We start from the raw sequence: 16,405 nt of genomic DNA, 5'->3' as shown, positions 1-16,405 counted from the left end.
GTGAGCTGCCCCGAGTCCTATGGGAGAAGGGTGGCATATAAATCTGACAAATATAAATATAAGTGATTTGGCAAGGACATGAAAATGGCTGCAAATGATGTACTACTCTTGACTAGGAACCCAAATGATTGCAGTGATATTAGATACCGAATACTGTATGAATGAGGATAATGGATCTCAAACAACAACAAAAAAGAACAAATAAAAAAAAGGGTAGAATGTTTTCTAAAGATGGAAAAATATGTTATTTTGTTAAATACCGGTAAAAAAGTAATTGCTATTACCTGGTCTACTGTAAGGAATCTGTATTTACAGGAAGCAATTTAAATATGTGTGTAGGTGCACAATTCTGACCATTGTGTTCCATGGAAATGAAGGCTGGGTATGTCAGTAGAACAACATAGTGAATTGAAATGGGATTTACTTTATGAACTGAAAAAGGATATGTATGGCAAAATAAAGAGATAAGGTCAGAAATGAATGGGATTTGAATGAATGTAGACTAAATACAAAAGTAACTAGTATGAAAGAAGGACATTGAGATATTTTGGTTACAGAAAGCATTAAGCACATTACAAAGTCAATCTATGAAGGAAAGATAAAGAGAAAAAGAAACAGATTATCAAAAAGAGACGTGAAATTTAAAAGGCTAAAGGCAATGTATGAATTGGTGCATGAAGCAGAAACAGAAAAAGTATTTAGAAGCATAGTGAATAATGTAATGTGCGCTAGATTTAATTAGATTTTATCTTAGTTTAGTTCTGCTTCCAATTTATTTGCATACTACTTTTTTTTACTACTTTACACTTTTTCTATGGTTTGTATAATGATCCTTATCCTGAAATGGATAAGTGTAAAACAGTGTTTTTCAAACTTGGCAACTTTAAAATGTATGGACCTCAATTCTCAGAATTCCCCAGCCAACATTTAACACTGCAAGAAATTTAATAGTACCAACAATATACATCTCTTTCAAATTTTGCAATCTTATGATGTACTTTATACATTTATTGTGATAATTATTACAAATCACTTTAAACCATTTTTAGGTATTTCCAGTGCAAGAAAATATTTTAATGGATTTTTCAATTAACCACTTTTAATGCAATCCAACAATACTTTTCAAATGATCAGAAAATTGTATGAACTTTGAAATTTAAAACCATTTACTAAAATGTATTTAGGTTGTGTATATAAATGTGCACATATGTCTGTGTGGGAGCACATGTGCACGCACACATAAACACCCACAAAGAGAAAAGAGTAGGGGAACAAACACATATTTATAAACAATAGGGTGTTGCAAACTGTTTCTTATGGAGTTACTTCCCTTTAATTAATATCACAAAACAGACATAATTATTTTTACCGTTTTATCCCTGAGACGTTCCCCATGTATAAGAAACTCAGCACAGCCACTTTCTTCTTGGTGAATGACTTTGAAAATGGTGACGCAGCTTAGTCCACCCCCTGCAAGTGGTAACCATCCACCACTTGAGTCATCACGGGTCATCACCACAGCTCGCACACGGGCATAACTATTACTGAAACAGATTAAGGATAAAAAAAAATTAAGTTTTCTATGTTGGGAATGAATATGATTAAGTCATTGCATAGTCACATTAATTTAATTTAATTTAATTTAATTTCCAATTTATATACCGCCCTTCTCCCTGAGGACTCAGGGCGGTGTACAGCCAAGATAAAAAACATAGAATACAAATATTAAAACATTTAAAAATATATATAAATTTTGGCCCGAAAGTTAAGAATCACAGATTAATTAAAAGAATTTAAAAATTTTAAAAATTTCTTCTTAAGCCAACCCGGCTTGTTGAAAAAGATAGGTTTTCAGGGAATGACGGAAGGCATTGAGGTCCTGGATTCTTCTTATCTCCGGGGGCAACTGATTCCAGAGGGTGGGAGCCCCCACAGAGAAGGCCCTCCCCCTGGGGGCCACCAGCCTACATTGTTTGGCTGATGGCACCCTGAGGAGGCCCTCTCTGTGGGAGCGCACGGGTCGATGGGAGGACATCGGTAGCAGCAGGCGGTCTCGGAGATAGCTAGGCCCGATGCCATGGAGCGCTTTAAAGGTGATAACCAACACCTTGAAGTGCACCCGGAAGACCACCGGGAGCCAGTGCAGCTCACGCAGGAGTGGTGTTACATGGGAGCGCCATGTTGCTCCCATCACTACCCGCGCTGCTGCATTAAATTATTCAAACCTAATAGTTAATCATACAGTTTTCAAAAACATTTGATACCCCATGATTTTCAGCAGCATTGGGAATCTGTTTGGTAATCTGAACTGAATACTGAAGAACTGTGGTGGCACAGTGGTTAGAATGTAGTATTGCAGGCGAATTCTACTGACTACGAAGAGTTCGATCCTAACTGGCTCATGGTTGACTCAGTCTTCCAAGATCGGTAAAATGAGGGCCCAGATTGTTGGGGGCAATATGCTGACTCTATAAACCGCTTTGAGAGGGCTATACAGCACTATGAAGTGGTATATAAGTCTAAATGCTATTGCTATTGATTACTGTATACAGTTTACTTGAACACATTTGGGCAGATGAGGCAAATTTTGTAATGTTGTTATCAGCAAAAGCCCAGCTAGTTCGATTATCAAGAGAATAAATTATTGTGGCCTAATCTTAATACTACAGTAATTTATTCTCCACAGAAGACCAGAGCTGCGGATCCAGATATAAGGATATCTGCAAGATGCCCTGGGAATGGACACTTGTTCGGCAGGCTGAGGCAAAGAGGCAGTCCAGGAACCAGCAAAATCTGGGGGCTGGGCAGGGAACAGAATGTATCTGCCCTCAGTGTGGAAGGGATTGCCATTCTTGGATTGGCCTTTTTAATCATACTAGATGCTGTTTTAGGACCTCTTTCCAGAGCACGATACCATAGTCTTTTGAGACTGAAGGTTGCCAATATGAGTCTTAATGCTATAGCTAGGGATTTCCAATGTTTCTTATATGAAAATGGATCCAAGATGCTCAAGCAAGAGCAAAACACTGTAACAAATCTTCTCTTCCCAAATTTACTAGACGACATTGGATGTAATAGTCTTGCATCAGCATGTGTAGCATGGCAGCATTGGTCAGGGCTGGTAACCAGGGCAACACATTATTTGATGCAGTTCTGTTTATATTCAGCGATACATTCTCTAATTTGGTGAGAAAGGAGCGCACACAGTTTGGATCATAATAACTTGCCACAAGAAAGCATTAACTAAGTAGGAGATGATCACTACGTTTGCTCACTTGCTTCCTGCCAAAAGTCACTTAACTGCCAGTAAATGCAAACTTAATTTTACCATCACTGCCTTTTTGGATATGATGGAAGGTCAGCATCCAGTAAAAATTACATAGTAACAGGATTAATGTTGTATTCATCCTTTTACACCCCGATATTTAAGTTGAAGCTTTTGGAGGAGAAGTTAAAAGATTGTGAAAGGGACATTTAGGCCACCCCAATGTTATAAATTATAAAGGAAAGGGCATAAAGGACAGGTTTTAAATTTCCTTTTCTGTTGTTTATCAGTTGGGAAACAAAACTTTAAAAAAAAAAAAAGGACATTGATACATTTATTTAAAAGAAAACAGTTAATATGCTTTTAGCTAGTCTTTGGTACTAAAATGCCAAAATATAAGGTAAAAGGCCAAATTTATTAAATTTCAAGATGGAAGGTACAAGTACACAAGATGAAGAATAATATGAAATTAACACTATTCTCCTTTACCGTATTTGTACCTGTCAGATTTATCTTTTCTTCAAGTACTTTACTGCACTGTTACTATGGATCCAATATGGTAAAAATAATCCAATGTTGTAAACAAATTAAAACAACAAATACCTTACTATCAACAACCAGAATCCAATTATTATCCACTCAAACATACTGGAATTGTTCATTAGTATTTTTGGTAGATTGGCAGACTGGCCAAGAACTTCTACACAATTCCCATAACTAAAGGCAGTGGGAAAGCCAGCGGGAAGTTGCATATTCATCAGAGGAATATATTTAAGATTACTTTAATAGAAAAAACACACTCAAATTTTACTTATAAGCAATTTCAAGTACTGTATATAGGGCAGTGGTGGGTTGCCCCCGGTTTGCACTGGTTCTATAGAACCAGTAGTAAAACTGGCGGGAGGCTCCGCCATCGTCATCAAAATGCTTTTGTGCATGCGCAGAAGATTGCGTGGGTGCGCGGTCCTGTTGCGGACCGGTAGTAAAGGTAAGTAGAACCCATCCCGATATAGGCATTCTATTGCCTGAAAAACATAATACTTCAGATCATTTTTCAATAGATCCCAAAGCTTTTGCTTTTATTTACAACCCAAATTATGAAAAAGCAATGCCATCTATACTGCAAATGTGTGAAAGTTCACCCGCTCTTTGTACTGAAAAAGCAAAAAAGTATGTGGATAACTCTCCTTAATGTAAATAAATTTATGTTCGATCTGTTGTCACTGCATTTCACCACGATCTCTTGGGATGTGACAAGGAATTCTGAAATGTTTTAATAATGGGTAATCTTATAGCCTACTTAGAATTCTGCACAATCAGAGATCTATCTATAGATCTCTGTCTATTAAGTCTATAAACCTGACATCCTGCTTATGAGCATATGGAAATATGAAATGGGAAGTTTATTCATTTTCTTGTCTGCTAGTGTTAAATGAAGCTCTATTCCATTCTCCTGTGAACAACAGTAGAGGGGAAAAAATTATACCAGTACCATGCCTAATTTCCCCTCACATTATGGATATAGAACAATTATGAAATCTCCAGTCTGACTATGCCCTTCAGTCAGCTTCTTCAATTGTCACTTTTTTGATATGGAAAAGCCATCATTTCCTCGCTTCCTCCTCCACCCAGCAGCAGCCATTTGACTGCCTGCTGGCCTCGGACTTGTAATTTCCTGCTGGCTTCCCCACTGACTTTTTCCTTGCACAGGCTTCCCACAAGCAAAATAAATGGGGAAGCTGGCTAGAATTCAAAGGACGGAGTGAGGGAGAGAGGAAGATGTCCAATGCCACTTGCCAGCTTCCCACAAGGAAATTCAATGAGGAAGCCAGCAGGTAGTCGGAAGTCGCTCCCACCTCCATTACTTTTTGCCTACCTATGATCATTCTGTTTCTGTTTAGGTAAGGAACTAACTCTGAGATGATGACCCAACAGGACATCGGTTGTCTCATAAATATATGTATTTGTTGTCAGAACAGTAATTGTCAGTAGAACAAATTTCCTTTCTCCCTACATTCCCATTGGATTCCTAAGGGTAAATTTCATGCTACGGTGATTTATGGGAGAGGACAGCAATTACATAACAAATTCAAACATACAAGAAATCTAGTCTAACTTTAACCAATTACACTTAAATATGCAAAACCCCAAAAATAAAGACAAATATACACATATGTTTATTGCTACACTGAAATACAACCATGTATGGAGAGGTGCTAGATGCTATGAAAGTGCAATAAATAAATAGGGATCCAATAATGTTGAATTCACAGCAGAAAGCTGCCTTAGATCTTGTGCGTTATACCCACTGTATTTATCAGTGGCTCCTTAAAGAAGATGTGCCTTTTCTGGACATGTATGCAGCTGTGCAGCCTCTGGTTCTCTTTTGTCATACTCTAACTATATGCTAAATAAAACATAAAGTCCCCAGAAAATATAAGCCTGGATGTTGCTGCCTTGTCACCATAACTTTAATTCAATCCTGTATTACCCTGGGACAGCACAGGAAATGGCACAACTGATTTAAGGAGCTGGTGATAGGGACAGCGAGCATGCTTACCAGATTCAACGCAACTTTTTGTTTTAAAGTTTTAATTTATTTTAAAAGGACAACTAACTACCGCTATGTCAATTATGCATTTAGTAATTATTTCCTATTGTCATATTAGCATTTAACTTACAAAGTTTCATTAAGTAACAAAGTAGTATATTTTCTTCTCATTTGGACAAAACACCAGAGAAATGTTAATACAGTGTACAGTAACTTCATAGAGTACTATGCTTTGTATGTGTTTCTATCAAATCAGACCTAAGAGTAACAACTCAAAAGAACAAAAACATGAACCACACAGACCAAATAAAAAATTGAAGAGAGTGTGTAGTATTTTTTTGCTATTTAAATATTAATAATTAGAGCATAATGCCGAATTAGCTTAATCTTCAAGATGACCCTTCCATTAATGAGAGTTGTGGATGGAAAAAAATATAAAACAAAAATAAATTATAATCAATGTTTTAGGATATCCAGGTTTGGAGAGAGACTATGAAGGGACAGGTTAAAAGGGATGACAAACTCATTCAATTGCTTCACTTAGTTGTAAACAAAATTCAAATCTGTACTAATGCTTTGAATGCAATGTGTTCTTGGCAAGAATTCCTCTTGACTTAGTTGTCCACGAAGAAAGCATTTTCTTTTAGTTTGCTACTGTACAAGCTATTTAAAATTGGGAAACAGATTTAAAGGCCACATACAAAACGCTCTTGAAGTATGGAAGCCTTATAATGAAACTTGAAGATGCAGTGTTCATAATCAGCCATTTTTGATACAATGATAACCGATATTCTCCTTTGGAGAAATATCAAAACATCAAGGGTGAACATAAAGTTTAAATTTTAAAAGAGCAGGAATCTGGTAGGACAATACTGCTTCTTCCCTCCATGGAGGATTGAGAACAGATCTTATGTTTCCTTCCCTTCTCATTCCCACTCTGAATACTTAATGATTGCTCAGAGGTTCAGTACTGGTTTTAAAGTAAAGCTCCTAGAACAATCAGGATAAGGAGTTCTCTATTGCACTTGCCAAGAATGACCCCATATACAAATAAATGCAAATTCAACCCCCGAGTGACAAGGACAGCATCCATTTTGATGAATTACAGGAAAGAAATCTTGGAAGCTGGCCTTGCTATTTGTTAATTTCTGCCTGCCTTGTAAAGTTTTCAGTTCACTGTCCATACACAATATCTACAAAATGCAAGGTAGCTTTTTTGTCACTTTTGTCACATCATGATTCTCCTAAAGGGAACAAAAAGACCAAGCAAAGAAACTGGTTGAATACATGCACATGCATACCTATACACCCTCTTCTGGTGGGAGCATGCAATTTATGTAAAGGGGCAGGTATATAAAAAGTAATCCCTGGATCTGAAAAATGTCTACATTTTTCTCTGCATTTTTTTTTAATTAAAAAAGTTTTTATTTTATGATCAAACAAGTATACAATATAAACAATCATTCGAACTATCATCAGGAAAAAAAAGAAAACATTTTTTTTAAAAATCCATAATCCGTCTCTAAACTCAATCTTCAACCCCTCCTCACCACCCCCCACCCCGACTTCCCAGAACAAAAACAGGGCATAGATTTCACCAAACATTCGCTAAAATAAACTAGCTAACTGCAAGATTTAATAGCTCCCAAGACCCCTTAACTCCCCTTTTACAATTTCATCAACCTCCCTTTTATAGACTCAAAATAGCATATAATCCAATAACTATAAGAGTTTTAAAACCATTAACAAATATAAAGCATTCAAACCTTAAAAAATCTCTTAATATATCAATAAGGTATTCAATTCATTTACATAAACATTTTTCCCCCTCCTACTTTTCTCAAAATTCAAATATTTTAAAGTCTTATAACAAAAAATAAACCTTAAATATTCAATAGTTAAATTTCTACATTTTCCCCCTTCATTGTTTCCCTCCAACTTTTAAAATTTTAAAACATAAACATCAGCATTTTAATCAACCATTAATACATAAACTAGAATATCAAAAAAGATTAACCTTACATTCTTACTCTCGAATATTTTAAAAATCTTAAAACAAAAAATAAACCTTAATTAATCATAATCTGTACATTTACCCCGTCTTTTTTCCTCCCTCCCATTTTTAAATCCTAAGACATAATCATTTTTAGCCATTATCATTATTTAAGTTTCTACCTTTTTTAAAAAAACATAATCATTTTAATTAACCATTAATGCATCATATTTAAAAATCAATATTTAAATTTATAAATTTTCCCCCTCAGTAGTTATAAAACCTAAAACATAATCATTTTTAACCATTAATAGAACAACTGCAAAGCCAAAAAGAAAAGTTAATCTTCCATTCTTGCTTTCTTTTTATATTTTTTCCAGTCTTTCTGCATCCCTTCTGCTTCTATTTTGAGGAGGTTTTTAATTTTAATTTGAGGTTGATGTAACTGCAAGGATTGTCCCCTTTTTGAGAAAATTTCCTCTGATTTAGAGCCCCCATATCGCCTCTTCTTGCTTAAATAGATCAGTTCATTCCTTCGTCTGTAAAACCAAAGATTGTCCAAAGTTTGTGAAAAAAAGTTCAGTTGTTTCTTTTCTATTAAATGTGTAAATACCACTGGCAAATCTCCTTCCTCTTCTAAAACTTCGAAAGTCTGATCATTTACTACTTTCTTCCAAACCAAGTCATAGTTTTGAAAGATTCTGTCAATTTTTTCAAAAAGAGCAGAAAATAAGCTTGAAAATTCTTGAGAAGATTCTTGAGAACCAGCCAGTTCCACCTTCTCTGCTTCAATCAAAATGTCTCCTGGATTGTCATCATGCTCCGTACTTTCTTTTGTCTGCTCCATCATTTCTATTGTTATCCCTTTGAGAATTGCTATTTGATTACTTATAGCTGCAGTATGATTATTCATGGCTTCTTTTATAAATTCTGTAAATTCTGCATTAGGATCCTTGTAGTTCTGTAAATCAGACAACTGTATCATTTCTGACACCTCCAAATAGCTTCCAGCACTTTCAAAATCTCCTTTCTTGGAAGCCATTTTATTTTAAAAAGATTTTCTTTCTTTCCACAACCATAAAGTCATAAAATCACAGCCATCCTCTTGAACAACTTTCAGCAATTTCTTTATAAATCACCAAACGAAATAATCTTTTCCCAAACAGCTCTTTAAAATCTAATCCAGCAATTTAAAGCCAGTCTCTGAGCACAAAACTATTAGCAGGCACTTTCCTTTCTAGCTTTCACTTTTTAAAAATCACAGCAAAAACGCCATCTTTACTTCCAGCTCAGAAAATTCAATTAGAAACATTGTATCCCCGGAGTTAAGCATTATACTTGCAAAAAGCTTGTCCTCCTGCTTCCGTTCCGCCTGCTTTTTTGAAATCATTTAATCTTCTATTTGACAGCAGAAATTGGACGCGACGCCTAGCTCTGTAAAAAACAGAGTCCCCCCGGATCCGGAGCTTCAGCGGGCTGAACGGGGAGCTCTCGCCCTCCGAACCCCTGGAATTAATCCAGGGGTTTTCGGGGAGCTCTACCCTCACCCACCAGCTCTCCTCCCCTTCTTTTCCCAAAGGGGAGATTTTCAAGCCGTTTGACAGCTGATTAGTGCTGTCAGAATGGCTCAACGAGATCGCGGGGGCAGAGGTCTACAAAAACCATCCATGGTGCCGCAGAGCCAACCCGGAAGTCCTCTCTGCATTTTTAATGTTTCTATGTAGCATGTATGTGCCTGTACTATATGCACAGGTTCTCACATTTTTTTCTGGTATAGCTGGAAACAGAAATACATTGGAATTTAGATTTTCTTTAGCAGATTTATGGCTTGCCTCAATGTGCAAACCAGAAATTGTGATCTATAATAAACTCTAGTGTGGGGGTCCTCAATTTTTCTAGCTCTATAGATAGGCAATGAGGAAGGGGATGGGTTCGTGTGTGCAACCTAGATCCCGTACATGCGCAGATGAAGCTTTGCGTGTTTGCCACTTCTGCAGTCCAGTTCCCAACAATCTGTGCTGGTACCGATCCGCTGCCTGGGAACCCCTGTTCTAGTCAATTTCCAAACGAGTTTTAGCCCTTCAATTGCTTTTGAAACTTAATTTCTAATTTGCCCATAAGAGAAATATCTGCTGAAGTAAAAAGATGATCAAGTAAAAAAACTGACCAAATATAACAATGTTTTGTACAGAATCAATCTTATGTATGAGCATTGGCTAAATTATGGGTAATTTCCATTTAACCCTATGAAAAAATCATACATTAAGTGATCATATATTAAATCTCTAGTATCATTTATAAAATAGGAATAATAATCTAGTACAGTATAAAAGAACCCATAAGCTATTAACTGTTTTAGTGAGCCATGTATAAGGATATATAGAATAACTTTAAATTTGCAATGCCCATTCCAATATTCAAAATCTTTTGTTTCTAAGAAATCAGATAAAGTGATAGTTTTGATTATAAAAAACATAGTGAAAACATCGTATTGTATTAAATCAAACAACCACCAAAGGAAAATTATACCCTAGGAGCGTTAATTACATATGAAAAGATGTAGAGCAGATGACCTCAAATCCTTCAACAGGAGAACAGTGGTCAAATCTGTCAACAGCAGAATGTTGAAGTCACTTTGGTATTACTCAGTTGGGTTCGACAGATAAACAAGTCCTTCCACCTCAGCCTGTTTCACTTGTAATTGTGGTTCTTCCAAGTGGTCACCTATGAATTAACACTCATGGGTTATGTTCCTGTACAAAGCCCTGTTAGGAACCTGTTGGCGTTTGTATAAATTCTTTGTGAGCACCTACCCTATGGATCCCATATAATTTTTCCAAATTTGTGTAATTTGTAAGACAAACATAATGGATCTGTTAAGTAATATTGTCTAGGAACAGCGTAAAAGGCAGGTTGCATAAATTCCCAGATAACCACTAAAAAAAAATAATAATCTCAAAATATAAACATTTGCAACGGAAGTTAAATGACTGTGGCAAAAAAAAAAAAAAAGTTAACAGGTGCCCTGGGAGCAATCCCAAAACATGTTCAAAACCACTTGAATACCATGGGTGCCTTGGGCAAAATCAGTCAACCCAGTGCCTTGGGAATGACTCCATAGTTGGGTAAAAATGTCAAAACCAGACTAAACATCTGGCTATGTGATCAACCATCAAAATGATAATAAACTGGCCATTATGATTCCAGTAGTTATCCAAGGAAAAAAATATTTGGATGGCACTGAGCATTGATTTCCGTCAATTACAAAAGGCCACACTGTTTTGATTTGCACAAATACTACATTATGACATCTTAGGTTCTTGGGAAGAACTTGATGCAAATGAAGACCAACATTAGTTAAGCAACTGACAGCTGTGTATTTAATAATAATTATTGTTTCCCCGAAAATAAGACCCAACCAGAAAATAAGTCCTAGCATGATTTTTCAGGATGCTCGTAATATAAGCCCTACCCAGTTAAGTCCCAATTAAGATTGTCAGCCAGACAATCTTAATGGGTGCATTTAGTACTTTAGTACTACGTATTTCCCCCAAAATAAAACCTAACCAGAAAATAATCCCTAATGTGTCTTTTGGAGCAAAAATTAATATAAGACCTGGTCTTATTTTTGGGGAAACAAGGTACTCCAACAATTATAAGCTCCAATTCACTAGATTTCTTGGAACAGAAAAAAAGACCACTTCATATAATCATTTAATTAACATTTTCATTTACTATGAAGATATTTTTTTACATATCTGTAGAGAAGAGGGAATATCATATTCTTTCAGATTTGAGCCACTGTTCCTTATAGTAAAAAAGTTTTGTGCAGTAGCTTATCTTGTGGACCAAGAAATTGTTAATATGTAAATATTCTATAGTTCTATCAACTCTGATTAATATCAGGGACCAGTGGCTATCATGAATCAAAAAAACAACATACGTTTTGATCCTCAAAAAATTACAGATCTAGGCTTTGGAGATTTATTTTATCTTAAGAATGTCAATTTTTTTCTCTTAGGTATCATACAGGTATTGCTAATTAACATCAGGAAAATGGGCCCCAATCAAGTAGAATTTCCATTAGAAATGATGCAAAACTATTTACAAAATAAAAATTCTAATTTCAGTTGGGCAAAGATATAACCATAGAAGCTAGAAATAAACAACTTTATCTTTATTTCAGACAACAAGGACTTAAGATGATGAATGACATACCTTGCTACCAGGAGGGAAAAAGTTATTCAGAAGTTGATATTGGATATAGCTAACATCTTTTTTAAAAATGAAAATCTTGTTCAACCCTGAAGCTTTAAAACGAATCAATTTATCTACTAAAAAAACCACAATATTTTAGCATACGATATAAGGATCAACTGAGCTATGATAGGTATCTGAATTCCCAAGAAAGCAAAGGTATTATAAGGAGAGGACACAGCTATGAGGAACAAATTATATTTATGTGGGTAGCTCTAGCTTCTTAACCACAGAGGTTCCTGAATCATCTCCAACTTTTAGGAAGATCAGGATGCCATTAATTCCATTAGGAAAAAAGTCATAAATTCAAGATGCTGTATTATAATAACTGTTATCACTAATAATCTACATCTACCACCATTACAGAATCTTAAATACTGAAGCAATTAAACTAACAGTTTAGATATGGCTGTTTAAAACTTTATATGATGGTAACATTTATAAATCTGGATTTAGTAAATTTATAAATTAAATTTATTTATAAATTTAATAAATCCAGAGATTTCAGAAATGATACTGTCTTAACACAATTCTCTGAAACAACAATTATTTGCTTACATTTTGTTTTCTCTTGTCTAGCTAGTAATAATGTTGGAGAAACCTATGGAAAGTATGGTGGAGTTATTTCAGATGTTGAAATGATGTTTATTTATTTTATTTATTATTATTTTATGCAATTTATATGCAGCCCTATCTCCGAGGACTCAGGGCGGCTCACAAGGGTAAAATGCATAATTCCTTATTAAAACGATATAAAATTAAAACCCAATTTAAAACAGTTTAAAATTCATTAAAAACCCCCCATCAGTCCAGGCTATGGAACAACCAGGTCTTCAACTCGCGGCCGAATGAGCGAAAGTCAGGGGCTATCCGGAGCCACAGCCACTCGGTCTTGGCAGGGTTGAGTCGAAGCCTGTTCCTCCCCATCCAGGTTTGTACCGCTTCCAGGCAACGGGACATCACGTCGAGGGCATCACTGGGCTGGTTTGAGGTGGATATAAAAAGCTGGGTATCATCAGCGTACTGATGATGCCGCACCCCAAAACCACGGATGATCTTCCCAAGCAGCTTCATATAGATGTTGAACAGGAGAGGCGAGAGGACTGACCCCTGGGGGCACCCCACAAGTGAGGGGCCTCATAGCCGACCTCTGGCCTCCTGCCAACACCACTTGTGTACGGCCTGAGAGATAGGAAGAGAATCACCGTAGAATAGTGCTTCCCATTCCCAACCCCTCGAACTGTTGCAGCAAGATACCATGGTCAATGGTATCAAACGCCGCTGAAAGATCCAAGAGGACCAGAACAGAGGAATATCCCCTGTCCCGAGCCCTCCAAAGGTCATCCACCAGTGCGACCAATGCCGTCTCCGTGCTGTACCCCAGCCTGAAACCCGATTGGTATGGATCCAGGTAGTCTGTATCCTCCAGGGCCAATGGGACCTGCTGTGCCACCACGCTCTCAACAACTGTTTTCTAGCAGATAAAAAAAATATTACCTATATAAAATGTGGTTATTCTATCTTAAAATATATGCAATTTGATGAAGTCCATGATTATTATACATTTCTTCAGACGCTGTATTATTTGCTGATTATATAAAAAAACAAGCATTAGTGGAAGCCAAGAACAAACATTAGTGCTAGTTAAAAATTGGAATATACTGAATATAAGGAAACAAAATACAAATTTTGAAATAATGTAATAAAAACAAGAACAGAATGCTGGCAAGGAGAAGCATTATATGGACAATTTCTAGAAAATATGAAGGGGAAATTGAATAAAGATAAAATCTGGCAATGGCTTATAACTGAAACATTAAAAAAGAATCTGAAGGCTTGATTTTGGCTCCTCAAGAGAAAAACTATTCAAATTAATGAAATCAAGGCCAGAATTGAAAAATCAAATGATTCAAACAAAGTGCATATTGCACAAAGAAGCAGAAGAAACAGTAGATCAAATATTCAGCATGTGCAAAAAGACTACACAAATTATAAACAATAGTGTAACACAGTTGCCAAAATGATTCCCTTGGAACTTTTGTAAAAATTATCACTAGTCATTAATGAAAAATTGGTGGGAATGTGTAGTTAAAAAGTAGTAGAAAGTAATCAGGTTGGAATATTGTGGGATTTCCAAATACAAACTTATATAATATTGGCTCATAACACAACTGGTTAAACTGTGCAGAACAGAAGACAGAATATTTGTCTTTGTGAGTAGATCACAAAGTATCAAATGTAAACACTGAAGTTGAAAGTTTATGGTACAGGCTAGTCATGGTGATTCCAGTGATTATTGGCACATTGAGTGCTATACCCAAAAATCTTGGAGAGCACATAGAAAATCAGTGCATTGACAAAATTTTCATTTGTCAATTACTAAAGGCCACACTGCTTGGGTCTGCACATATATTACACTGATACATTACAATATCCTATGTTCTTGGGAAAAACTTGATGCGTATGAAGGCCAATAACCTGCTAAAGCAACAGTCCCTAACCTTTCCGGATCTACAGACTGGCAGTGGACATGGGATTGGGCAGCCTCTGACCTTAAAGAACTGGTAGATGTGATTTTACATTGTGTAAATAACAACAACGACAATGGTTGTTGTTTTTAAAATCTTAATAGCGTAAAGTTAAAAAAGCGTTTTTAAACCTTTTTAATATTATGAGTAGGTAAGAGATCCGTTCCTATCTCCCTCTGTAAAGCTCCTTTGTGCCTCTATAGTTTATTTATTAATTTATTTGCTTGTTTAATTATGTGCCTGTTCAGAGTCACATTGTTTGAACTGAACAGCCTTATAAATCTTAGCAATCAATCAATCAATTGGCAGAATCTCTTAGCCAAATGTTCTTTCATTTCATCTGCTCTGTGAGCTTGGCTAAGCAAGGCAAGCCATCAATAATGAGCAAGTTGATTAAATGCATAGGACAAAATCAATACCTATCTAGCTGGTGTACATTCTACTCGATCCCAAGGACCTTGAGCAATTTACACAAATCAAACAGCAAAGCCCACTCCTCCACAAATGACTGGAACACGGAAGCAGTATGAAATATTGCCCTTCTTTGGCTAGTAACTGAGGTCATGTCCTCTGTCCTATTATCTGCTATCTGTTGCAACATTATCATTTTCTTTAAGGGAGATACAGGATGATCTTAATTTTCTTTTGTCTTCTTTCTCACACCCCATTCCTTATCTTTCTCTACATTACTTAGAAGTTATCACAATCTCCACACCCTAGATTACTCACTCCTCAGGTTGTAAAGACAATCTTTATACTTGCCACATATAAATTGGATTATAGTCTTTTTTCTATGCAACTAAAGTAGAATAAACGCTTCTTGAGCATATTTTTAATTTTCCAAATTCTTTATTACTATTATAAACACAGATATCCAAATTGGGCACCCTTGGATAATATAATATTCTTCAGTGAACCTTAAGTGAACAATATTGACATGGTTAAAATTAAGCAACTCTTGGTGTATTCGGGTCTTCTCCCGTGTAAGATTGAGAGCACTTTGACAACGTTTCGGCAGAATCTCATCTGCCATAAATCAGGCTTATGCAAGGGGTCTTCTGCAGTTGCTGCAGAAGACCCTTTGCATAAGCCTGATGATGGCAAATAATAATAATAATAATAATAATAATAATAATAATAATAATAATAATAATAATAATAATAATAATAATAATAATAATAATAATTTTATTTCTATACCGCCCTTCTCCAAAAGGACTCAGGGTGGTGGTGTATAGCCTATTAAAAGCACAAAGACAAACAACAATTAAAATAATTTAAAATTATTAAATAATTTCTGCTCAATATTAAAACTCCCAAAAATTTAAAACATCCAATTTAAAATCATTACATTGATAGCCTGGCCTGGCGGAACAGCAGGGTCTTAAGGGCACAGCAAAATACCCTGAGTTCGGAGATCTTATGCATTTCTGGGGGCAGTTCATTCCACAGGGGTGGGGCTCCCATAGAGAAGGCCCTCCCCCTGGGTGTCGCCAGCCGACATAACTTGGCCGATGGCACTCTGAGGAGACCCTCTCTGTGGGAGCGAACTGGCCGGTGGAAGGCTACTGGTGGCAGAAGTCGGTCTCGAAGGTACCCGGGTCCTATGCCATGGAGTGCTTTAAAGGTGGTAACCAACACCTTGAATCGCACCCGGAAGACCACTGGGAGCCAGTGCAGCTCGCGCAGGAGGGGTGTCACATGGGCACAACGGGTTGCGCCCATAACTACCCGCGCACCGCATTCTGGACCAGCTGGAGCCTCCGAGTGCTCTTCAAGGGGAGCCCCATGTAGAGAGCATTACAATAGTC

General features: G+C 36.4%; 1 protein-coding gene across 1 annotated transcript in view; it reads right to left on the bottom strand.

The window, feature by feature from the left end:
- SPRED1 (sprouty related EVH1 domain containing 1) overlaps nt 1-16,405 on the bottom strand; it is an 82,919-nt gene that overhangs the window by 28,661 nt on the left and 37,853 nt on the right. The window contains exon 2 of the mRNA XM_034417923.3: nt 1,370-1,544. Within this exon, the coding sequence (XP_034273814.1) occupies nt 1,370-1,544 (175 nt within the window). The remainder of the gene's footprint in view (nt 1-1,369; nt 1,545-16,405) is intronic.

The sequence above is a fragment of the Pantherophis guttatus genome, chromosome 1 (genome assembly GCF_059756535.1).
Source record: "Pantherophis guttatus breed Tessera chromosome 1, ASM5975653v1, whole genome shotgun sequence".
Lineage (NCBI taxonomy): Eukaryota > Metazoa > Chordata > Lepidosauria > Squamata > Colubridae > Pantherophis > Pantherophis guttatus.
This window is presented reverse-complemented; position numbering and strand designations above follow the sequence as displayed.